General features: G+C 45.2%; 1 protein-coding gene across 1 annotated transcript in view; it reads right to left on the bottom strand.

Moving 5' to 3' along the window:
• LOC311604159 (maternal embryonic leucine zipper kinase-like) overlaps positions 1 to 17,414 on the bottom strand; it is a gene marked incomplete at its 3' end in the record, with an annotated part of 113,594 nt that extends 96,180 nt beyond the window's left edge. Inside the window, exons 1-4 of the mRNA XM_084793670.1 lie at positions 17,264 to 17,414; positions 12,530 to 12,622; positions 9,979 to 10,079; positions 6,109 to 6,211 (exon numbers count right to left, since the gene is read on the bottom strand). Coding sequence (XP_084649796.1) covers positions 6,109 to 6,211; positions 9,979 to 10,079; positions 12,530 to 12,622; positions 17,264 to 17,297 — 331 coding nt within the window. The 5' untranslated portion in view covers positions 17,298 to 17,414. The remainder of the gene's footprint in view (positions 1 to 6,108; positions 6,212 to 9,978; positions 10,080 to 12,529; positions 12,623 to 17,263) is intronic.
• Positions 17,415 to 24,644: the final 7,230 nt, after the last annotated feature.

The raw sequence follows: 24,644 nt of genomic DNA, 5'->3' as shown, positions 1-24,644 counted from the left end.
AAATCCTAGGAGTACTTCAGATAAGTACAGGCTGGAGAGATCATTTAGCAGTTGGGAACTCTGGCTGCACTTTCAGGGGACCCAGGTTCAATTCACAGCCTCTTAGGATTGAATCTTCCACTTGGCAGCTCAAAACTGTCTGTAGCTCCAGTTCTAGGGGATCCAACACCCTCACACAGGCACACATACAGGCAAAACGGTGGTGCACATTAAATAAATAAATGTCTTTGGGAGGGAGGGAGAATGCAGGAGAGATTGTTTTTAGAATTTATCCAGACACTACTGTAAAACAAAAAAACTGTAAGACTATCATGACAAAATAAACGTGACATTTCTGAACAACAAAACAGTAACAAGATTAAGAGGCTGGGCATTGTGGCACACGCTTTTAATCCCAGCACTTGGGAGGCAGAGGCAGGCAGATCGCTGTGAGTTCGCGGCCAGCCTGGTCTACAAAGGGAGTCCAAGGCAGCCACGGCCACACAGAGAAAACCTGTCTTGAAAAAAGTAAAAACAAAAGCAGAACAACAACAACAACAAAGATTAAGAGCCATCAGAGAAAAGCCTTTCCTGATTAAATGAAAGAATACTACAGTTAACCACACCAAAAGGTCTGCCATCACTGGCTGCCACCACTGGCCTGTTCTCACGAGCCGCCCCAGTGGGTGAGCGGTGGAAGCACTGCCAACTCAGTCTAACTACTGTTCTCTCACACCCACACCTAACTAACTGCTCAGCATCCTGGCTGTGGTCAGCATCTCCCCCAGCAGCCCCAGCGTGCCACACAAGCCCTGTGGCACACTGCAAGAAGTCACCCAGACTGTACCACTGTCCCCTAGAGGCTCTTGATTACTCACTACCTCTTACATTCTTTTTCAATAGTGAGGCAAGTCACGGTACCTCACTACTCCACGCCAGCTGGTTCAGGGTGGTCTGGTTCCTCTTGTCCATCCCCGTTCTTGCTACCTACAGACCCATCTAATGTCCCACTCTCCCTCACCAAACTGCAGTCACTTGTGAAAGCGGCCTGCCTAGAGCCTCCGCACTCACAGTTCCCTCTGGCTGTCATGTTTGTGCTGGGTGCGTGCGTCCGTCTTCCTCATATCTCCACCTAAATGCCAGTGAAGACTGCTCTGCCCATGTTTACCACAGCACCCACCCCAGTCATTCCTATATGTTTTACAGCCTGTATTTTTTATAAATAAAAACTTATAATTATTTATTTTTATAATATAAAATTTTACAGCTGGGCCGTGGTGGTGCACCCCTTTAATCCCATCACTTAGGAGGCAGAGGCAGGCGGATCTCTCTGAGTTCAAGGCTGACTTGGTCTACAGAGTGACTTCCAGAACAGCCAGGACTACAAAGAAACTCTGTCTTGGAAAAAAAAGTTTTTTTTAAATGCCAGGTGTGATGGCGCACACCTTTAATCCCAGCACTCGGGAGGCAGAGGCAGGCTAAACACTGTGAGTTCGAGACCAGCCTGGTCTACAAAGTGGATCCAGGACAGTCAAGGCTACACAAAGAAATCCTATCTCAAAAAAACAACAAAACAAAAAAATTTACATTAAATTTGTATAAGTTAAATTTTTATTTTTAAAAATAATTAAAAATTAAAAATCTTCTATTATAAATTAAACTTATATTAAAGTATTTAATGATATAAAAATTATGTTTTGTGCCTTGCTACATTCAAACGCAAGCTCCTTAATACAAGGATTTTGCCATTCTGCTTACCTAGAATAGTGTCTGGCCCTAGTGTGTGTAATGTGCTCAAATAATACGTTTTGACTAAAGGAAGGAATTAATACAAAAGCATATACTCAAAAACAGAAAGTATATATTCTAAAAGAAAACGGGCCAAGAATGCTGGTGGGCCATCTAAATGGCAGGTGGCTGTCCTGTTAGAGGTTTTCACTCCCTTTCTCTACAGCCTTCAGGGTGACACAGAGAGTCCACTCACACTCACACTTGCTAGGGGTCCTAATGCTTGCCTGAGTCACAAGCTGAGCCGGTCTGTTTCTGGACTACGATGACGAAGCCCCTAATTTATCTCTCCCTAAGGGCGTTTTTACCCGTATCAGCGGAACCCCAATGTGGAGGCTCGGTGCTGCCTGGCCCATGCTTACTAAGGCAGGAGGGATTTAGAAGCTGTTGCCAGGTCTGCAGTATGCACTCCAACTGGCTCTTCTCATAGCTGGGTGCTGCGGTAACCTGACACTTGGAGCTGGATTTGTTCTTGCTCTCAGCAACTGCCATCTGCATGCCCCTCAAGCTTCAGCTTGCTTACAAGGCCCCATAGAGAGAAGAGGTGGGCCTGCCTGTCTGCTTATCATGTGGCTGCAGCCTTCATGAATCTGATCAGAACCGGCTCCTCTGCCATGTCATCCTCTGGTCAGACTCCTGCAGGTGTTGGCTGGTGCCCACCCAACTCTGAGAGTGACGGGCAACTGTGTTAAGCCACCGCCCTCAGTCTTTGCTACAGCAGCTCTAGGCAACCCCTACAGCTTCAGTAAGGGTTTCCCTTCCCTCAGCAGCCACTCTCCCACCAGCCTCACCAGCCCAGGGGAAAGTGTGCTTCCAGCTTTTCTGATACTCCACTACAGCTTATAACTACCAAAGGAAAAGAAATGTTATGCCCTTAAACTAACATGCAAAAGCAAAAACAAACACACCCACGACAACTTGGCTAAAAGCAGGAATACTCCACATTACATATGCCGCTACACCCAGCATGAAAAACTTTTCAGGAGAGGCTTGTCCTTTCTGGAGTGCAGGAGAGGGGATACTCCCAGCCTTTGATCAGTACAGGCCATAGTACTACTGCACACCCCAGGGCTCGGCCCTCGACCACCTACAGCAAAGGATGAGCTAGTCCCAAATAACAAAAGAGCCAAGGTTGAAAACAAAAATTTTTTAAAGACTAGAAAAGGACCAAAGAGAGAGATGCAGTGCTTCTGCTGTGCTGTGCTGCACTGTGCTGCGCTGTTATGGCCCAAGGAAGCTTCCAAATACACAAAGGGGTGATTTAAATGGTAGGATATACATCCGAAGACCAAAGAGAAAAGACCTCAGGGAACAGTGCCATTGAGGAGGGGCATCTCTACAGAAGGCCCTGTGCCAGCCAGGGCTGTGCTCCTTAACCCTACTTCTTTATTTAAAGGATGATTACCTTGCAAATGAGAACAAGAGCAACAGTGGATGAAAGCCAAGTAGGAGGAGGAGAAAGAGCTATGACTAAGAATAATCCTGGGAATTCTAGCAGCCTCAAAATTGCTCACTTTGTACATGGTGCTAAGAATGGCAGGTAGAGACTTGATAGCCTATGACCATATAGTTGGGGAGGAGGTCCCCCTCGGTCATAGACCTAGGGGAGGGAGAAAAAAAAAAAGAAAGGCAGGCAGACAGTCTCTCCAACACACAATGACAGCACCATAGTCAACTCTATAAAAACTATAAACCTACAATCTCATAAAGAGACAACTTATTCATTCCCTTTAAATTTGAAAGTAACAATTGATAAGCAATTTTACCTTCAGGTTATCCAACTTCGACTTATAAATTACATATAATATTTGTGTAGCAGAACTGAAGTATGGTCATGCTTGTCTTCAAATACAGTGACAGCAAATGAGCAGGTGATTTTAATAAGATTAATAGACAATCTCTAAGTAATCATGCTGAAAATTACATTTCAGCATTTTAGTTAAAATAGCCAACAAATGCAAAAGATAAATGAAGTCTGCCTCTTAAATAAGTTACACAGTGTGCCAAATACTACTGAGTTTTTCTATCAAGCCAAGAAGTGAGGGTTGTACTAGTCCCAAGTGAGAATTTTTAGAACATTCTAGGCAGATACATATTGTATGCAAATGATATGACACCTTAATTAGATTCAACCAGCAGACTGTATTACACTGTGACTCGGAACAATAGTTCTGAGCCAAGATTACAATAAATTTCAAAATCTATAATGTGTGAAATTAAATTCCACAATAATGCATAAAAATCCTAATTTGAATCAATTTCCAACTTGCAAATAAATACATGAAAAACTGAAAAATGAAATTCAGAGTAGGAGAAACAAAGAATACACAGTATTAGTAAGTAATATTAATTAGGAAGGCCAAATCTCTACCAAACAAGAATTAGGCATTTTCTGCCACATGTATGCCACTGCAAAGGTGCTCAATTTGCCAAAAATAAGACCTTGGATTTAACTATTAGGGCAGAACACTTTCATATTACTTTGAGGTAAGTTCCAGCCCCCAAAAGATTTACTCAAGAGCCACTAGTACACACAAATAGATATGCTGATTAAGCAATATTAATAATTAATAGTATTAATGCCACATCTGCCATAAGTGTGAATTTGCACTAACAGCAAAGGAAAGCAAACGCTAGAGTAGACACGCAAAACCACAGCACACCTCATGGTCAAGTCAGTCGTCAATAACATCATAGACCTAACATGCCTCGGCTTCACTGGCTTCACAGACTAAGAACAACCTTGGCTGCTTGGATTGGATATAAACAAAAACTGGATATGCAAACACCCAGGTGATCCTGTAGTGTTCAGTGTATTTTTCCTGCTATCAGCTCTTATTAAGTGCAAATAAAGTGTGCACATGAGCTATTTGTTTCACCGTGAAGCCTGGCACCAGGACAGGCGATGTTAATGGCCCACTGAGCTACTCTTTTTAGTGGCTTCGGGGTTTCTGGAGGAAAACTGAGTAATCTCACAGTAAGCCAAGCTTGGTGGTACATACCTAATATCTCGGCACTTGGGGAGGAAGAGGCAGGCAGATCTTTTTGAGTTCAAGGCCAGCCTGATCTACAAAGTGAGTCCAGGACAGCCAAGGCTAACACAGAGAAATCCTGTCTCTGGGTCGGGGGTTGGGGAAATATATATATATATAATTCCAGCTCCCTCAAGCCAGCAGCCAGGAACATCTGGAAAAGACCTGGATAGTAAGTGCAGACCTTGAACCTCGTCTACACCTTGTTGCCAGCTCTGCTTGGTTTCTGCCAGTGTTTAATTTTACCATTATAGTCTGACTGATGCCAGATGAAAACTTTGGTCCTATTTTGACAATCTTGGGCCTCACAAGAGGTCCGAGGACAGCCACGATGAAGAGTAAGAGATGGATGGCACCTCCAAAAAAGAATGGCAACAAATAAAAAGTTCCTCTAAAACAACAACAACAAAACAAGGTCTCATGCAGCTAAGGCTGGCTCGCTCTCTCTCTCTCTCTCTCTCTCTCTCTCTCTCTCTCTCTCTCTCTCTCTCTGAATTTTCAGTTGGAAAGTTGAATTGTCCAATCTGAGGTCTCCTGAGGAGGACTTTGTGTGTGTGTGTGTGTGCGTGTATGTGTGTGTGTGTGGTGTGTGGTGTGGTATGTGTGTAGTGTGGTGTGTGTAGTGTGTGTGTGGAGTGGTGTGTGTGTGTGTATGTTGTACTTAGTAAAAAGCTAAACAAAATACAAGCTGAAAGTGTTATTATAAGGTAAGTTTTCAAAAACTGAATACAAAAAGTGTGACTGACATGCAGAGCAAGAAAAAGCAGCCTCCAAATATTCTCCTCTTGACCATGGCCAAATAATACTTGTAGTCTTATCTGCTAAAAGCCCAGAATATATTTGCCCTTTGGTGCTTTTTTTTTAAAGATTTATTTATTTATTATTTACACAGTGGCCTACATGTACATCTGCAGGCCAGAAAAGGGCATCAGATCACATTATAGATGGTGGTGAGCCACCATGTGGTTGCTGGGAATTGAACTCAGGACCTCTGGAAGAGCAGTCAGTTCTCTTAACCTCTGAGCCATCTCTCCAGCCTCCTCCTTTTGGTACTTTTTTTAAAATTTACTTATTTATTACATATACAGTGTTCTGCCGGCACACCAGAAGACAGCACCAGGTCTCATTACAGATGGTAGTGAGCCACCATATTGTTGCTGGGAATTGAACTCAGTGCATCTGAAAAAGCAGTCAGTGCTCTTAACCTCTGTGCCATCTCTCCAGCATCACCTTTCAGTACTTTTACACATGAAAGCATAAAATAAGCAGCACAAGCAGCTTTGATTCTGAAATTCTGTATCCACAATACTCATCATGATCTTCCTGTACAAAACCATGACATTGGCATCATCAAATGGGAGAAATCCACACATAAGCACATACAGGAGGACACCCATGCTCCAAACATCTGCCTTGGAGGGAAAATTTGCATTAAAATGCATTTCAAAAAGGTAGCACACTTAGAGAGAATCACAGAATCTTCACAAAGCTGGAAAAGAACTAAGAAACCGGTCACCTCAACTTGCTCATTCTACTGACAATGAACATGAGGCACAGAAAGGAAGACTTGTCCAAAGACACTGACTTGGTGGAAGACCTCCTGACTTTCAATTCAGTATACTCCTTCAGCTACATCCTAATACTGAACAGAAAACAATTCCCAGCTGGGTGTGGTGGGGCACAGCTTTAATCCCAGCACTCAGGAAAGCAGAGTCCTGTCTACTGAATCACATCAAAGCGTCAGGCCTGAAATGAAAAGCCTGCCTTTTGAGTCAATGGGTGGTTTGTGCTCCATATAGGAGATCAGAAATTAAATGTTTATGACTGAGAAATGTCAAAGATTTAATTTATTAAGTTTAGGCAATACAGAAAGTGAGCACAGCCTTGCCAAATACCATGAGAGGTTAGAACAGCTTATGTCTGAAATTAAACTAAACGATGAAAAAAGTATAGTAATGTTTCCACAAAAATCTACCACAGCCTACTGGAAAGAATCTAGACTCTCCAGTTAACCCATCAATCATCTCATTTCACTGTTTCAACTTAGATAAGAGAACACACTAATTAATTAAGCCAAAGTAAATGTAAATAAACAGCTGGGCGTGGTGGCGCACACCTTTAATCCCAGCCCCTGGGAGACAGAGGCAGGTGGATCACTGTGAGTTCAAAGCCAGCCTAGTCTACAAAGTAAGTCCAAGACACCCAAGGCTACACAAAGAAACCCTGTCTCAGAAAAAATAAATAAACAAAATAACAAATAAACACATCAGGTGACAAGTAAGACAAAATAGCTGGGGGAAAATGCCAACACACTTCCATGAGAAATTTGTGAAAAACTCAGGGATCCCACCATGGAATATGTCCTAGGCAGGCTAAACACCAGAATTATCTCAACTGCTTACTTTAAAACTTAAACACCCAAACTAAAATCTGCACGGATACAGGCCTGAGTTCACCACCTTTCAAGCATGCCCTAGGATTCCTTGGTACATTTCTTAAGACATTACCTTACAAGAGCAGACAGTCAAACTCACATGGACAGGGTACCACTTATGATCACATAAGAGGAATAGAGAGATGGCTATGTAGTTTGGAGTGTCCCCTGCACCATTGCAATGACCAGAGTTAGAACCCCAGAGCCCATGGGCATCCTGCACGGGCCTATAAGGTCCAGCTCCAAGGAGAGCTGAGACAGAAGGATTATTAAGGACTGCTGGCTTCTAGCCTAGACAAGAAAATGTGAGCTCTAAGTTCAGGAATACTCTGCTGTGCAAAGTGCACAGTTTTTTGGGTATTTTTGTTTGTTTATAGCAAGCCTGTAATCCTACACATAACACAGACAAGCATTATGTTGAGTGAAATTAAGATAGTCACCAGCAATTATAAAAAATTATATCGAACATGGAATAACCAAATTCAGAGACATGGAGAATGGGACAAAAGCCAGAGGGATTAGCAGAAATGGGGAGGTATTGTGCAATGAGCACTGGGTTCTAGCGCTACAAGGTAAAGAGAGATGTAGGGTTCACTGCACATCATGACCGTGCCTAACTGAACTGTAAGTCAGTTGCATGGTAGATTTTATGTTATGTGCATTTTCCCAAATCTAACACACACACACACACACACACACACACACACACACACACACACACACACACTGAGGGATGTAGTTCAGTTGGTAGTATGTGCCCTGCATGTATGAAGCCCTGAACTTGATCCCCAGCACCACAAAAACCGAATGTGGTGGCACATGTTTCTCACTCCAACACCCAGAAGGACAAAATCAGAAGTTCAAGGTCATCCTTGGCTATGTAGCATTATGGTGCATACCTTTCGTCCCAGCATTCGGAAGGCAGGGATCTCTGTGAACGTCCTATGTGGACCAAGCTGACCTCGCTCTTGGAATAATGCTGCTCTTCTGCCTCTTAAGTGCTGGGATTATAAATATGTGCCATGCCTTTAATCCCAGCACTCAGGAGGCAGAGGCAGGCGGATTACTGTGAGTTCAAGGCCAGCGTGGTCTACAGAGTGAGTCTACGACAGCCAAGGCTACACAGAGAAACCCTGTCTCAAAAAACCAAAAACAAAAAGAAAAAAGTATGCGCCACCATGCTTGGATTCATATTACTTTAAAACCACAGGCTTTTACTTCCTGAGTATGGCGTGTGCATATGTGCACAGGTGCACATCTGTGCAGATGCATGTAGAAGCCAGAAGTGTCTTCCCTAATCGCTACCCATATGTTTCACAAGACAAGGTCTTTCCTTGAAGCTGGTGCCCACCAAGTAGGCTTGACTGTGTACACCTTGCTAGCACTGAGATGATAGGTGTACAAAGACACCACATTCAGTTTTTTATGTGGGTCTTGGAATTCAAACTAATGTTTCCATGCTTATATAGCAAGTACTTTACCAATGAAGCCATCTCACCTGCCCCTAGATCTTTACTGTTTTAAAAAAGACTTTTTAAATTATTAATTATGTGTAAGTGTGTGTGTGCATGCACACATATGGACATATGCACATAATCACAGGTGTCCTCTGAAGCCAGAGACCTGGACCCCCTGAAACTGGAGTTACAGAAGGTTTGAGGTACTGAAAATTGAACTTGCAAAGTCAATCGTGGTGGCGCACACCTTTAATCCCAGCACTCGGGAGTCAGAAGCAGGCAATCTCTGTGAGTTTGAGGCCAGCCTGGTCTACAAAGTGAGTCCAAGACAGCTAAGGTGACACAGAGAAACCCTGTCTCAAAAAAAAAAAGAAAAGAAAATTGAACTCGCATCCCCTGGCAGTACAAGTGCTCTTAACTGCTGAGCCATCTCTTGAGGCCCCAACTCTTTACATTTTGCCCTGCAAGCAAGGGGACCCCAGAAACCACATACACGGGCTGGGCATGGTGACACACGCCTTTAATCCCAGAACTTGGGAGGCAGAGACAGGCGGATCATTGTGAGTTTGAGGCCAGCCTGGTCTACAAAGCGAGTGCAGGACAGCCAAGGCTACACAGAGAAACTCTATCTCGGAACAACAACAACAACACAAATAAACAAACAAACAAAAAAAACAATAATCCTCACACATACATGCCAAGTAAGTACAACAGGTTGAAAAGACAGAGACAGGATGCCCATAGCAGGCTGTTTAGTGAGGCTAGCTATATCAGCAGGCTCTGGGTTTGACTGAGGGCCCTTGCTTCAAAAAGAATCAAGTGGAAAGCAATTGAAGAAGACTTCCAATATCAACCTAATCCCTCTGTACAAGCATGGGCATATATTATGTGTACCCACCCACATGCCATGTATACATGATAAGAAATGCATATATATATATATATATATATATATATATATATATATATGTATATATATATATATATACATATATATATATATATATATATATATCTTAGTATGGTGTAATAACACACATACCTGCAATCCTAACACTCATGAGGCCGAGGCAGAGAGATCACAAATTGAAGGCCAACCTGGATACAATGTGAGTTCAAGACCAAGGCTATATATAATAAAACCTTGACTCAAAATTGTCTTTTTTAATGACATGAGAAATAAATCTGATCAGTGTGCTATAACTCCTATATATAAAGTATCAGTGATCAATGTACTATAATTTCCATATATAAAAGTATCAATGAAGCCCATTACTTTGTACAATTAAGGAAAAATTAATTTCAAACTTAACCCTAGTGCATTTTTATCCATGATTTTTATGGCCACCATTTCTCCTGTGAGGATATGACAGGCAAGCTTGACCTTTGCTTTGGTTTTTTTTGGTTTTTTTTTGTTTGTTTGTTTGTTTGTTTTTGTTTTTGTTTTTGTTTTTGTTTTTTGGTTTTTCAAGACTAGGTCTCTCTGCGTAGCCTTGGCTGTCCTGGACTCACTCTGTAGACCAGGCTGGCCTCGAACTCACAGCGATCCACCAGCCTCCGCCTCCCAAGTGCTGGAATTAAAGGCGTGCGCCACCACGCCCGGCTGTAAGCTTGACCTTTGCAAAGCCACCTAAGCACAGAAAAATATGTATGGAGATAAACAAGGGCCCAAGACAGAGTTTTCAGAAGGCTCTATCCAGGCACATATTCCTGAAAGCTTTTCTTTCTCCTGTCTCTTCCAACACGTCAGCCATGACTCCACATTCTTCTCAGTCCCTGTTTCTAGTTCAGTTTTTCCAACTTGTAGATCACAACCCCTTTGTGGGGGGGTCGAACAATTCTTTCACAGGGGTCACTTAAGACCATCATAAAACACAGACATTTATAACTCATAACAGTAGCAAAACTAAAGTTATGAAGCAGGCATCTATAATTTTATGATTGAGGGGCACCACAGCATGAGGAATTGTTCTAAAGGGTTGCAGCCTTAGGAAGGTTGAGTGCCACTGTTCTATATGCAGATTTTTTTCTACCATGAACAGCAAATATCTAATTTTATAATAAAAAAATACTCTTTAAAAATATGCTCTATGGGCCGGGTGTGGTGGTGCATGCCTTTAATCCCGCAGAGGCAGGTAGATCTCTGAGTTCCAGGCCAGCCTGGTCTACAAAGAGAGTTCCAGGATAGCCAGGGCTGTGTTTCACAGAGAAACCCTGTCTCAACTCGCCTCCCCCAGAAAAGCTCTATGGGGGCCGAAGAGATGGTTCAGGGGTTAAGAGCACTGTCTGTTCTTCCAGAGGTCCTGAGTTCAATTCCCAGCAACACTCTATACTGGGATCTGATGCCCTCTTCTGGCATGCAGCTATCCATGCAGATAGAGTACTCATACATTAAATAAATAAATAAATCCTTTTTTTAAAAAAATGTGTTCTATGGAAGGTAGAGAGACAGCTAAAAAGTTACAGTGTGCTTGCCACTCTTTTTTTTTTTTTTTTTTTTTTTTGGTTATTCAAGACAGGGTTTCTCTGTGTAGCCTTGGCCATCCTGGACTCACTTTGTAGACCAGGCTGGCCTCGAACTCACAGCGATCCACCTGCCTCTGCCTCCCGAGTGCTGGGATTAAAGGCGTGCGCCACCACGCCCGGCTCCATGCTTGCCACTCTTACAGACGGCCAGAGCTCAGTTCCCAGCACCTAAATCAGGTAAGTCACAACTGTCTGTTACTCCATCTCCAGGGAATCCAACACCATCTTCTGGGCTCCTCAGCCACCCACATACATACATATGGATTACTCACAAACATACACAAAAAATCAAAGTAAATAATTTTAACCAACAAAGCCATTAAATCTGCTTTATTATTAACATGCTAGAACACAACATAAAGTTACTAAGGATGAAGACAAATTATATAAAACATCAATGAGCTTTAAAAAACTACAAAAGTAAGCCAAGCAGTGGTGGCGCATGCCTTTAATCCCGGCACTTGGATGGCAGAGGCAAGCAGATCTCTGTCAGTTGGAGGCCAGTCTGGTCTACAAAGTAAGTCCAAGATAGTCAAGTCTACACAGAAAAACCCTGTCTGGGGGGGGGGGGAAGAGAGAGAGAGAGAGAGAGAGAGAGAGAGAGAGATGGTCCATGTCTTTTCTGAGCAGGTAACGCCTGAATGTATATGCATGTAAAATTCATTAGCATCTGTGCACTTTGCACACTTTACCCTAGGCTATAACTCAATCTCACTAGCTTCACCGCATCCTTCTAAACGTGCTGCCATCCTCTGCTCATGAGAACTTTCCTCACTCGATTGCTTCCCAGCAGCTTTCTACCTACCCTGCCCTCTCCCAATGTCTTCGCTCTCAAGCAGCCAGGACGACCCTTTGGAAACAAAGATTAGACCACTCCTTAGCTCAAAACTCTCCATGGCTTTTATTTGCACAAAAAAAAAATCATCATTCTTTTGCAATGACCTACAAGGATTTCTGACATTCTGCCCTTGTTCTTCTGTTTACTAAAGCAGGCAGAGGACCAGGCAAGATGGCTCAGCAGGTATAGGCATGTGGCACACAGGCCTGGCAACCTGAGTCCCAGTCCCATAGCCCACATAAAGGTGGAAGAGAATCTACTCCACAAAGCTGTCCTCTTACCTCCTCATGCATGCTGCTGCATGTATCCCACATACAGCATACAAACACACACACAAAATGTAAACATTTTAATTATAAGTTAAAAAAATTAAGCTACATCAATTATACTAAAAAGTTCATGACTACCCAAATAGACCGTACTTTCAGTTATTTTATCTGTACTCTGTCTCGAAGAAAAAAAAATTAATAATTACCTGTCCCAATAGTTTCATATAATTCATAGTATTTGAGAAGTTCATCATAATCTTTCATAATCCACTTGGAAATATATTCAGAATGACAAGAACCTGTAAAACAGAAGAAATGGTACATGACCAATAAAAGGAATATTACCAGATCATCTCCTCCCTTTGTAAATAGAGATAAAAATAAATCTTAGCCATATAAATAACAGTAGAAGCACTAATTAGCCATATTTTAAGGCAAACAAGCCAGGAGGTGGTGGCACACCTTTAATTCCAGCACTCAGGAGGCAGAGGCAGGTAGATCTGTGAGTTTGAGGCCAGCCTGGTCTATAACTCTAGTCCAGGACAGTCAGGGCTACACAGAGAAACCCTGTCTCGAAAAACCCAAAAACAAAGCTAAGCATGGTGCCACACACCTTTAATCCCAGTAGTCAGGAAGCAGAGGCAGGTGGATCTCTGAGTTCTAGGCCAACCTGGTCTACAGATCTAGTTCCAGGACAGCCAGGGCTACACAGAGAAAACTCTGTCTAGAAAAACCACAAGAACCCTGGATTCCTGCCCGCATCATCCATACAAATAAACTCCAGATAGAGATTTAAGCATCACCAGGTGGAAGTAGGAGCTCAAGTCATCCTAAACTACACAGCAAGTTCTAGACTAGCCTGCGCTACATGACACTGTGCCTCAAACAACAACATAATCCACTTAAACAAGAAAGACAAACTTGCTCACTGGATAGAGGCACTTGCCACCAAGCCTGAAAACCTGAGTTTGATCCCTGGGACGCCCATGACAGAAAGAGAGACCAAATCCCATAGCTGTCTGAGCTCTGCACATGCACTGTTCACACTGCAAGTTTGAGGCCAGCCTGGTCTACCCAGGGAATTCCAGATCAACTGTGAGTGAGAGTGTGTGTGTATTCAGAATTCCTGTACATTCAAAGATACCATCAAAAAAGAAAACAGAACCAAGTGTGCTGATACCTTCCTATAATCCCAGCACTCAGGACACAAGAAAGGAGGATTTGAAGTTCCAGACTAGCCTGGGTTGTTAGACATAAGACCCTAGAGTGAAACAGGGGGTACAGGGGGCATAGGGGCAAAGGTCTGGACAGGGACTTGAGAGCTAAGAGTGCTTGCTGCTCTCCCAAGTGACATTCCTAGCACTCATGTTAGCCTGCCCACAACCACCTGTAATGTCAAGTCCAGACAACCCAACACTCCCTTCTAGCCTCTGCAGGCACCAGCATGAACATGCTACACGCTCACGCACACAAACACACATACATGTAAATCTGATCAACATTAAAATGTTACTATTGTGTACGCATGATAAATGTGTATATGGGTCTGCATGTGCCATAGTAATGCATGCAGAGGTGAGCAGACAGAGACCAGCTGGTGGATTGAACTCAGCTCCTGCTGGCAATTTTTTAAAAAGGAATATGCTTAATTGCTCCACTAATTCAGAAACCTCTTCATGGACATCTGCCTATAAACGAATTTAGGAATCAAGTAGAGCCTTATTCCCAAAAAAAAACTGGAACTAGAATTTAGAAATTTCTAGATAAGAATAGCAGCAGCTTAGGGTCAAGACATGACCCAGTAACTCCTGGGATCCTGTTCAAAGAGAAGGAGTGGGGAGGTTGGAGCAAGAAAGGAAATGAATGTATCGATCAGTGACATAGGCATGTAGGCATGCCTATAATCTCAACATCTAGGAGGTAGAGGCAAGAAGATTGGAGTTCAAGGATAGCCTCAACAACACAGAAAAGTCTGAGGACAGCAAGTGCTACATGGAACCCTGTCTTTAAAAAGAACAACCAAGTGGCTCGAGAGATGGCTCATTGTTTAAGAGCATTAGCTGCTTTTCCAGAGGACCAGGGTTCAATTCCCAGCACACACATGGCAGCTCACAATGGTCTGTAACTCCACTTCCAGGAGATGCAGCACTCTCAAACAGACAACATGCAGGCAAAACACCAATGCACATTAAAAATTAATTATTTATTTATTTTGAAAAGAATCAAAGGCCATGCACTGATGGCCAACACATTTAGTCCTAGTGCTCAGGAAGCAGAGGCATGTGGATTTCTGGATCTCCATGAGTTCAAGGCCAGACTGGTTTACAGAGTAAGTTCCAAGACAAACCCTGTCTGGAAACAAAACAAAAGTTACCCTGTATAAAGTGCACCCTGCTGGGCGGTGGTGGTACACGCTTTTAATCCAGCACTCAGGAGGCAGAGCCAGGCGGATCGCTGTGACTTCGAGGTCAGCCTGGTCTACAAAGTGAGTCCAGGATAGCCAAGGCTACACAGAGAAACCTTGTCTCGAAAAATAAAAAATTAAAAAAATAAATAAATAAAGTGCATCCTTTGCAGCTATTCAGGGTTGTGATGAAAATTTCAGTGTCTGCTTAAAATTTTCAAGATGATTTTGAGTGAACATATTCAAAACAGCTTAAATATCCCTGCATTTGAAATAATAATTAGGATGGGTGGTGGCGGCACATGCCTTTAATCCCAGCACTTGAAGCAGTGGCAGGAGAGTCTGTGAGTTCAAGGACAGCCTGGTCTACACAGCAGGTTCCAGGACAGCCTGGAACCTTCACAGAGAACACTTTCTCAAAACAAACAGAAAAGAAACAATTAAACCGCAGAGAAAACAGTCAAGTTCAAGAATGCAGGAGCCGGGCTAGAAAGATGGCTCAGTGGTTAAGGGCACTGTCTGCTCTTCGAGAGGTTCTGAGTTCAATTCCCAGCAACCCAGTCATCTATAATGAGATCTGGTTCCCTCTTCTGGCCTGCAGGCATAATGCAGGCAGAGCATTGTATACATAATAAATAAATAAATCTTTAAAAAAAAAAAAAAAAGAATGCAGGAGCCATTAGCCAAAAAAATAAAATAAAATATATAAAAATAAAAATAAAAAACCAGAGCCTGACTCCCTGTGGTCTATTTCCTTGTTCAGGCAATAAGGAGACAGGACTCCTACTTGACTGCTCCCTGTTTCAGGACTGTCTAACAGCATGGGTCCAGCCATTTAAAATGGAACCTCTCTACTGGTAACACCACCATGGCAGAAATAAAGCCCGCTACAGTTGTCCAAACCACTGCACATGCATCATCTCTACACACAGTGCCTGCCCCTGTCACGTGGCGTAATTTGTACTCTTCTCTCTCTCAGCAGTCACCAGCATCTGCCCTTTGCCAGGCCCTTCTCAAGGCACTGCCAGAGAAAGGAGGAAAAGAGATGTGGCTTCTGCCCAGGGGAGCTCAGAGGCAGGGCTGCGAACTCCCGAACAAGCAGTGTAATAAAGAGCCAAACAGAAGTACTATTATGACTGCAGGTGGCTTAGCCAGCTGTGCAGGATAGAGCAATGAATTCTGACCAAAATTGAAACATTCTAGCATTAGATCCAGAAAGCAAATGCCAAGAGGGAGGAAAGGGAGGAAGGGAGGAAGGAGAGGAGAATATTCTCCAGACTGATGGAAAGAAGTGCGCAAAAGCACAAAGATGAGAAAAACATGAGGCTGGTGGGGGAACGCAAGTAGGGTAAACCCTGGGAGGGGATGGGAAGAAAGAAAGATCTGTTTAGCAGAAGCAGATCATGAGATGCAGAGGACATAAAAACAGGAATAGCTGACACACAGGAAACCCAATCTGAAGGGCTTTTGGTACTAGCCTACGCTCTGGAGGATGCTGGCCAGGAAACAGCGATGAGTGGATCTGCATTTCAGAGTAAACCAGAGCAGCCGCTCAGCCAAGAGTATGCCTGGTCTACTAAGGCAGGGCTAGTGAGTGGTGGGTGGTGTGGGCTCTAATGGCAGGATGGATGCTATGAATCCTTGTGCCATGTGTGGCTGAGTCATCAGTGGACCAGGAAAGAAGAACTGCAGTCCTCGCTCTGAAGGTGCTGATTTATAGCAAGACTCCGTTTTCTGACGTCACCAGATTGGCCAAATTCAGACTACAAACCACACCATGAAAGCTAGGAGTGGTGGCCCACATCTGTAATCCCAGCACTCAGGAGGCAGAGACAGATTGAACTCTGTGAGTTTGAGGCCAGCCTGGTCTACAAAGTGAGTCCAGGACAGCCAAGGCTACACAGAGAAACCTGTCTTGAAAAAGCAACATAAGGGGTTGGGGATTTAGCTCAGTGGTAGAGCATTTGCCTAGCAAGCACAAGGCCCTGGGTTCGGTCCTCAGCTCTGGAAAAAAAAAGAAAAAAAGAAAGAAAAAGCAACATACAAACTGTACCAGGAAAACCATGCATGGTGGTGCATGCCTTTAATCCTAGCACTTGGGAAGCAGAGGCAGGTGGATCTCTGAGTTCGAGGCCAGCCTGGTCTACAAAGTGAGTGCAGGACAGCCAAGACTGTTATACAGAGAAGGTTCAAGACAAGGTTTCTCCATATAGCTTTGGCTGTCCTGGGCTCGATTTGTAGAACAGGCTGGCCTTGAACTCATAGAGATCCACTTGCCTCTTCCTCCTGAGTGCTGGGATTAAAGGCGTGAGCCACCATGCCAGACACCACACCCTAAACTTTATATCCAAGCCAATTATAAGTGGGAAACCACACAAAACTAAAATGTGGGCCATAGCCCTGCTGGGGGTAGGAGGGAGAGAGAGAGGAGAGACAGACAGACAGACAGAGACAGAGAAACAAAGAAAGACAGAGACAGAGAGAAAGGAGGAGGAGGGAGAGAGGGAGGGAGAGGAGGTGCATACATGTAAGTTACCTGTGTTTTTCTGGGTGCAGGTGTGGATGCACATACATGTGCAGGCACTGGTGTCTTCCTCAACCACTTTCCACTTCAATGAAATGGATGGATTTTCAACGCTGCTTTAAAAAAAAATGCAGTTTGGGGCCATGGAGATGTCCCATCAGGTGAAGGTGCTGCTTGCTATTGGTTTTTTTTTTAATTACATGTATTATCAGTAGACCCGGCTAGCAATCAATTAAGACACCAACACTTGTTATATTTTAAAATAGCCTTGGTGAACCTGGGGCAGGGCAGATATCAATCCTCTAAACCACCTCCCTGTCGATGCCGCCCCCGACCAGCAGGAAAGACACCAACACCGGGAACTCTTCTTACAGCAGTTTATTCAGAAACCTTGACTACCGGAGTGACCCCGGGAAAAGCTCCCACAGAACCTTTATAGTGTGCCTGGTACTATCAGAGACTGCCACGTTGTTGCTCTTGGTTGGTGCATGCGGATCACGCCACCTCACGCTATGCCTTCACGCATGCGCATAAGGGGCTCACTCAAGGGCGCGTTGCACCCGGGAAGCAGCAGAGGGCACTGCTATCTGTGGCTCTCCACACCTCCCAGAGTGGGGCAGGCATGGGATCCCTGTCTCAATCCCATGCCATCTGCTTCCAATAACTTTTATCAAACTACCTCCCATCCATAATCTCAAATACTTGCTAATGTTCTTCATCTGGGCTGGATTCTCCAACCACACTGGCCATGTGCTTCTCCTCCAGCTAACCCATGGTGGCCTTCCTCTCCTCTCCTCAGGTCTCCTCCTTTTTCCTCCTGGTGGGCTCTCTTCTTCCCAGAATTCCTCTCTCTCCTAGTCCCCCCCCCCATCTCCTGTACTGCCCAAGTGGGATGACTTTTTAATAAGCAAAAGTTGGGTCACAGACAGCAAGCAGTAATTAGCAACAAAATACATCAGACCATCCCCCAACAGCTTGCTACTAATGATCTGAATTCAACACACCCAGAATCCACTTGGTGGAAAAAGAGAAATCATTCTCATTAATTCATATACACACACCCTTAATGATTAATAAGAAAATTAGAAACATTTGAATCTGGATGGTGGTGGCGCACAGCTTTAATCCCAGCACTCAGGAGGAAGAGGCAGTTAGATCTCTCAGTTCAAGGCCAGCCTGGTCTAGAGAGCAAGTAACAGAAGTCTAGGCCTACACAGAGAAAGCTTGTCTCAGATTAAAAAAAAAGAAAAGAAAAGAAAAGAAAGAAATATTTGTTATCTAGGCTACTTCCAAACCATCCCAATCAATATTTGGTAATCACTTTTAAGGAATATTTGCTATGCACAATTCATTTTATTGTTATAATATTTTAGTGTTTATGCATTAAATTTGGATTGCATTCCTCTGTGTGTGTGTGTTTGATAATAAATGAATGAAATAAGTAAATACTCAGATCGAAGCAGGGCATAGTGGCAGATGCTTGTCATCCCAGCACTCAGGAGGCAGAGACAAGCAGATCTCTGAGTTCGAGGCCAGCCTGGTGTACAAAGAAGTCCAGGAAAGCCAAGGCTACACAGAAAAACCCTGTCTCAAGAAAAAGAAAGAAAAAAGAAATGCTCTGAGCGGCGATAAGGGTGGTGGCACATGACTATAATCCCAATGTTATACTGAGACCACCCAGATCGCAAGACCCCCCAAAAAGACCACCAGGACTCTATACAGATGTAACACACACAGGGTCCTGTATTATGGGCTCAGAGCTTCGGATCACAGTCCTTCCTGATGCAGCAGGATAGGAGAGTGAGACCGGAGCTCCAAGGGTAATGGCTTATAAAGGGAAAAACTTTAGGGGTAGGGGTCACAAGGAAGCAAGGACAAAACCATAAGGGGGGTGGGGGGAGGGAAGTCGTGAGTCTCAGGAATGCAGTCCTTCAGGCAGGCTGGCTGTGGACTGGATATCCAGGCAAAGTTGTGAGGCTCAGGAATGCAGACCTTCCAGCAGGTTGGGTCCAGGAGGCTGAGTCTCCAAGGAAACTGTTCTGTCTCAGAGGATCATTGGGCATCAGTTGTATCTTCTGGAAAGTGCTGGCAGGTTTAGCTTATGGCAGTGCGTGGTCTTTCCCAGAACGCAGGAAGTAGTAGAATCACCTGGAGGACAACTTTCTCACAGACCATGGCATTAATTGTAGAATATAAAGTACATATAGAATATGGCATTAATTTTGCCCTTACACCAACACTCAGGAGGCCAAGGAAGAAGGCCACGGTGGTGAGCTTAGGATAGCTCAGGCTATGTAGCAAGATCCTATCACAAAAGGAAAACATTCAAGGATTCGATTTTTGAAACAACTTCAGGGATTGTGAAATTTTCTAATCCTGGTCACTGAACTATGATATCTGAGAGTGAATATACTAATCTAGTTAAAATATACTGAAATATTTGTATATGCCCTACATTAAATAGTCCACAACATGTCCTCCCACACACCTCAAAGCATCATCCATCATTCTTTTTTTTTTCCGAGACAGGGTTTCTCTGTGTAGCCTTGGCTGTCCTGGACTCGCATTGTAGGACAGGCTGGCCTCGAACTCACAGCGATCTGCCTGCCTCTGCCTCCCAAGTGCTGGGATTAAAGGCGTGCGCCACCACAGCCTACCTTCCATCCATCATTCTTATCACTGCTAATTACTTGCAAGATGTCTGGCCTCCTGACTGCTGATATTTCCTCACTAAAGGAGAGGGTGGAGCAGGTTGCTGGCTTCTCACCTGGGATTCTGCCTGCTCCCCCCTCTGCCTCCAAGCCCTCTGCCCAGAGTTCCGCCCTAGCTGTGTGGGTGGTAAGCTGAAGGGGAGAAGACCATCTACGCAGCTCCAGGGAAGTCATCCTCCATGTGGGGGCTGTGACTTTCCAGTGGTGCAGTTGTTTTGGGGTCACCAGTGCTCCATAATTGACCCCTCACCTGTCTTCTCTGAGTGACTACTTCACCCATGCCCTGTGAGTGACCCCTTACCTGTACTCTATAAGTGACCCCTCCCTCACTTGTGCATTGTAAGTGACCCCCTCACCTGTGCACTGTGAGTGACCCCTCACCTGTGCACTGTGAGTGACCCCTCACCTGTGCTCTGTAAGTGACCCCTCACCTGTGCACTGTGAGTGACCCCTCACCTGTGCTCTGTAAGTGACCCCTCACCTGTGCTCTGTAAGTGACCCCTCACCTGAGCTCTGTAAGTGACCCCTCACCTGTGCTCTGTAAGTGACCCCTCACCTGAGCTCTGTAAGTGACCCCTCACCTGAGCTCTGTAAGTGACCCCTCACCTGTGCACTGTGAGTGACCCCTCACCTGTGCACTGTGAGTGACCCCTCACCTGAGCTCTGTAAGTGACCCCTCACCAGTTCTCTCTAAGTGACCCCTCACATATACACTGTAAGTGACCCCTCACCTGAGCTCTGTAAGTGACCCCTCACCAGTTCTCTCTAAGTGACCCCTCACATATACACTGTAAGTGATCCTTCACCTGTGCTCTGTAAGTGACCCTTCACCTGTACTCTCTAAGTGACCACTCGCCTGTTCTCTCTAAGTGACCCCTCACATATGCACTGGAAGTGATCCCTCACGTGTGCTCTGTAAGTGACCCCTCACCTGTGCTCTCTGAGTGATACTTGTACTCTGTAAGCCAAATAATTCATTGGTTCCCCAAGTCAGACTTTGGTGGATTCTTAATCTGATTTGTCATTGGTGCCATATAAAGAGGGGTAGACATTTATGTCTCTCCAGAAAACAAGTTCCCAAAACAGAATAAAAAGTAACCAGCTAAGGCCAGGAGCATGGTGGCACACACCTGTAATCCCAGCACTTGAGAGGCAGATTTCTGTGAGTTCAAGGACAGCCTGGTCTACAAAGAGAGTTCAAGGAGAGCCAGGGGTACACAGAGAAACCCTGTCTCAAAAAACCAAACCAAACAAAAAAGCAACCAGCTAGGGATGTATCTCATGGCTAAAACATCTGCCTTCCCTGTGTGAGAAATTGAGTTTAATCTTTAGCTCTGAAAATAAAAGTAATTGCTGGATCTAATGTGGTGGTGCATGTCCCAGCCCTCACTAGGCTGAGACAGGCAGATCATAAACTCAAGGCCAGCCTGGGTTACAGATGTAAGACCCCCGACACGGCGGTCTTAACGTGGAGACCCCCACCAAGAACCAACGAGACCAAGGCTTCGGCTGCAACAAGCAAGAGGCTTTATTATTAAGGGGACGGGTACCCGGGCGTTTCAGTCTCTGGAGAGGCTGGCGCGCCCAGCGAGTTTTTAGGGGGTCCTTTATAGGGAGTTTGGCGGGAAGCTCGGTTACAGAAGCGAAAAAGCATAGTTACAGGGCTCTGATTGGTAAATTTAAATGAGGCGAGGTTATAGTCCGGTCATTAGGTGGGCTCTGGGAACAGGGGAGTTTATCCGTTCTCTGGGCCAGGTGGCCATCCATAAATATCTTGTTTGACATGGAGCGAGGTTATGGCCCGGCCATCGGATGGGAACAGGGGAGTTTGCCCACTCCCTGGGCCAGATGGCCGACCATAAATATCTTGTTTGACAAGGACAAGCACGCTTTTATCTTTTTTTCTCTGAGCCCCAGGCCTTATCTTATCCCGGGAACCTATTATTCTAGTCTTGCCTTGCAAGATAGCGTTACTGCTGCTATGCTTGCTATGTCGGGTGCACAGGGGAGGGGGTCTTACATTCCCCCCTCTTGTTGTAAACTGAATGAAATCTTTCATTCAATGACCTCTGGTTGTGCCTGTTGGAGCTGTTGGTATTGTTGGGTTAGAACCAAGGCCTGTACAACCGATAGGTGGTCTCGGTTTCGGATGAATTGCATCAGTCTGTTAAGGACGCAAGGCCCAAAAAGTAGGAGCAGAACAATAATTAGCAATGGACCTGTTATGGTAGATATTAAAGTGGTGAACCAAGGAGCCTTATTAAACCAGTTTTCATACCAAGTTCGTCCTGATTCAAATTGCAACTGTCGCTGTTTTAGTCTCTCTCGCAGCTTGGACATACTATCTCTAACTACCCCTGTATGGTCAGCGTAAAAACAACATTCTTCCTTGAGGGCTGCACAGAGTCCACCTTCTTTCAGGAATAAAATATCTAACCCTCTACGATTTTGGAGCACTACCTCGGAAAGGGAGGTCAGGGACTGTTCTAATGCACTAATGGATTCTTCTAATGCTTGAAGATCTGCGTTCATGGCCTGTTGTAGTTGCTGAAAATGAGCAACCTGAGTGAGAGCAGTAGTCCCAGTTCCGATCCCTGCCGCAACTCCCCCGACTGTTAATCCTCCCAGTAGCAATGCCAGAGTGATGGATACTGGCTTTCGGGGGTAACGATTGATCCCCTCAAAATGGCGGTATAGGTCGGAGGGGTCATGGTATGTGATCTTGGGGAAGAGCTGGACTAATACACAGAAGTCTGAGGACATTTTAAGGACGGATGTTGTGACACATGGGGTTAACCCAGTGTTACAGGCCCAGTAGGTTCCATTTGGGCCAGTAAGGTACCTGGTTCCCGAAATTTTCGGGGTGCTGGTCAGAGTGGTGTTGCACAGAGATTTATGGGATGAGGGGACGGTCCCTAAGCAAGTTCCCTTACCAGATATTTCAGACAGCGTAAGACGGTGAGGGGTATTGGAGAGACACCTATTGTCTGGGGTGGAGGAGTTGGTAATGCTGGTCGTAAGGGCAACTCCCTCATAGTAAGGGGGTTGGGAGGTGAGACACATCCAACATTCCTTGGTCTTCTCCGGGGAAGTATAGTTTAGAGCCTGGTATGCTCCTGTAACCAGGTCCAGGAGCTGATTTTTCGTGTTAGGATGTAAGTGTAAGGCAGAAAGGGTGTTAGGGTTTACCGAGGATGGCGTCAGGGGAGTAAGTTGGGGTGGCGCCTGGGGTCCTGACTGACTAGGTTGTGGTTGAGCCAGGACGGGGTTTGGGCCTAATGCTATGGTGGGGACAGTAGTCAGAGTCATTTTAACCTTAAAGATCAGGCTGGGGTCTTTGCCTGAAGTATACAAGCGCAATCCCCAGGTGTGTCCCCGAAGCCAGCCACGATCCTGTTTTCCCTTTTCCGTGAACTTAATGACTATGGGGTTGCAGTATTTGTCCTTGCAGGGGCCTTCTGGGCCAGTAAAGGGAGCACACTCCCACCCGGAGTCAACCCCCCAGTATCTATACCTGTTTCTTTCTCCTGACCCATGAGCGTCATAGGTACTATTCCTCTTTACAGTGATTAAGTCCCAACTAGAGGTGGGATTCCAGTGTGCCTCTCCAGTGGTTTCACATCCCCAAGCTGCACAGAAGTAGTCAAGAATTCCCCCACATTTGTGCCTAAGATGGCGAGGCTGACCCTGTCCGGGGCATACATAAAATTCAGCGGCGCGGAGGTTAGCACGGTAGAGCTGGCTGGAACACCCAAGGTTGTTTCCTATTCCCTTGGGGATGCAGGCTGCCTCACGGGGGGGCTTGGACAAGTCGGTATGGTCAGGCAGGTCCCAGGTGGGTGATCCTGCTGCCAATTTGCAGATATCAGGAGTTAAGTCTGGCCACCATGTCCATGGGGGGTGGAGGCCTGAAATTGACCAGATGGAATCCCCTTCTTCATTGAGGACATTCCAGGTGTGTTGAACCGGGACGTGGGGGCTGGCAGACAGGGTCCAAGGGAGGGTAAGGAAGAGGAAAGTGAGGGTTATTGGGCGAATTAGGCTCGGGAAAGTCTTATCTTTAGGGGATTGTCGGTTCGATGAGCCTTCCATGCTGTCTTGCCTGGGTCCGTATCCCTGGCTGCCTTGACGTGGGCTGCGTGGATCCAGGTGGCAATTCCGTCTACCTTGAGAGCCGTCGGAGTAGTCAGGAGAACAGCGTAAGGTCCTTTCCAGCGGGGTTCAAGGTTCTTGGTCCGGTGGCGTCGGACCCAGACGTAGTCTCCGACCTGGAATGGGTGAGGGGCCAGGGGCTTGTCAAGCTGGTCTTTATAAGCACGGGCTAGGGGCTTCCATACCTCATTTTGCACCTCTTGGAGGGCTCTTAGGTGTGCCTGGAGGGAAGGCCTGGTAGCGAAGGAGCCGATATCTGGGTCAAGGAAGTGAACAATAGGAACATGTGAACCATAGACAATCTCAAAGGGAGTAAGCCCATGTGGGCCAGGGGTGTTCCTAACCCTGTATAGGGCTAGGGGTAGCAGGGCCACCCAGTCCTTAGTGCCAGCTGCAAGCGTTAATTTAGTCAAAGTCTCCTTAATAGATCTATTCATGCGCTCTACCTGTCCTGAACTCTGGGGTCTATAAGAACAATGTAATTTCCAATTAATCCCCAGTAGTTTGGCCACCTGCTGGCTTACCTGGGA

Source organism: Acomys minous, assembly GCF_964271855.1.
Source record: "Acomys minous genome assembly, chromosome: 8".
Classification (NCBI taxonomy): Eukaryota; Metazoa; Chordata; class Mammalia; order Rodentia; family Muridae; genus Acomys; species Acomys minous.
This window is presented reverse-complemented; position numbering and strand designations above follow the sequence as displayed.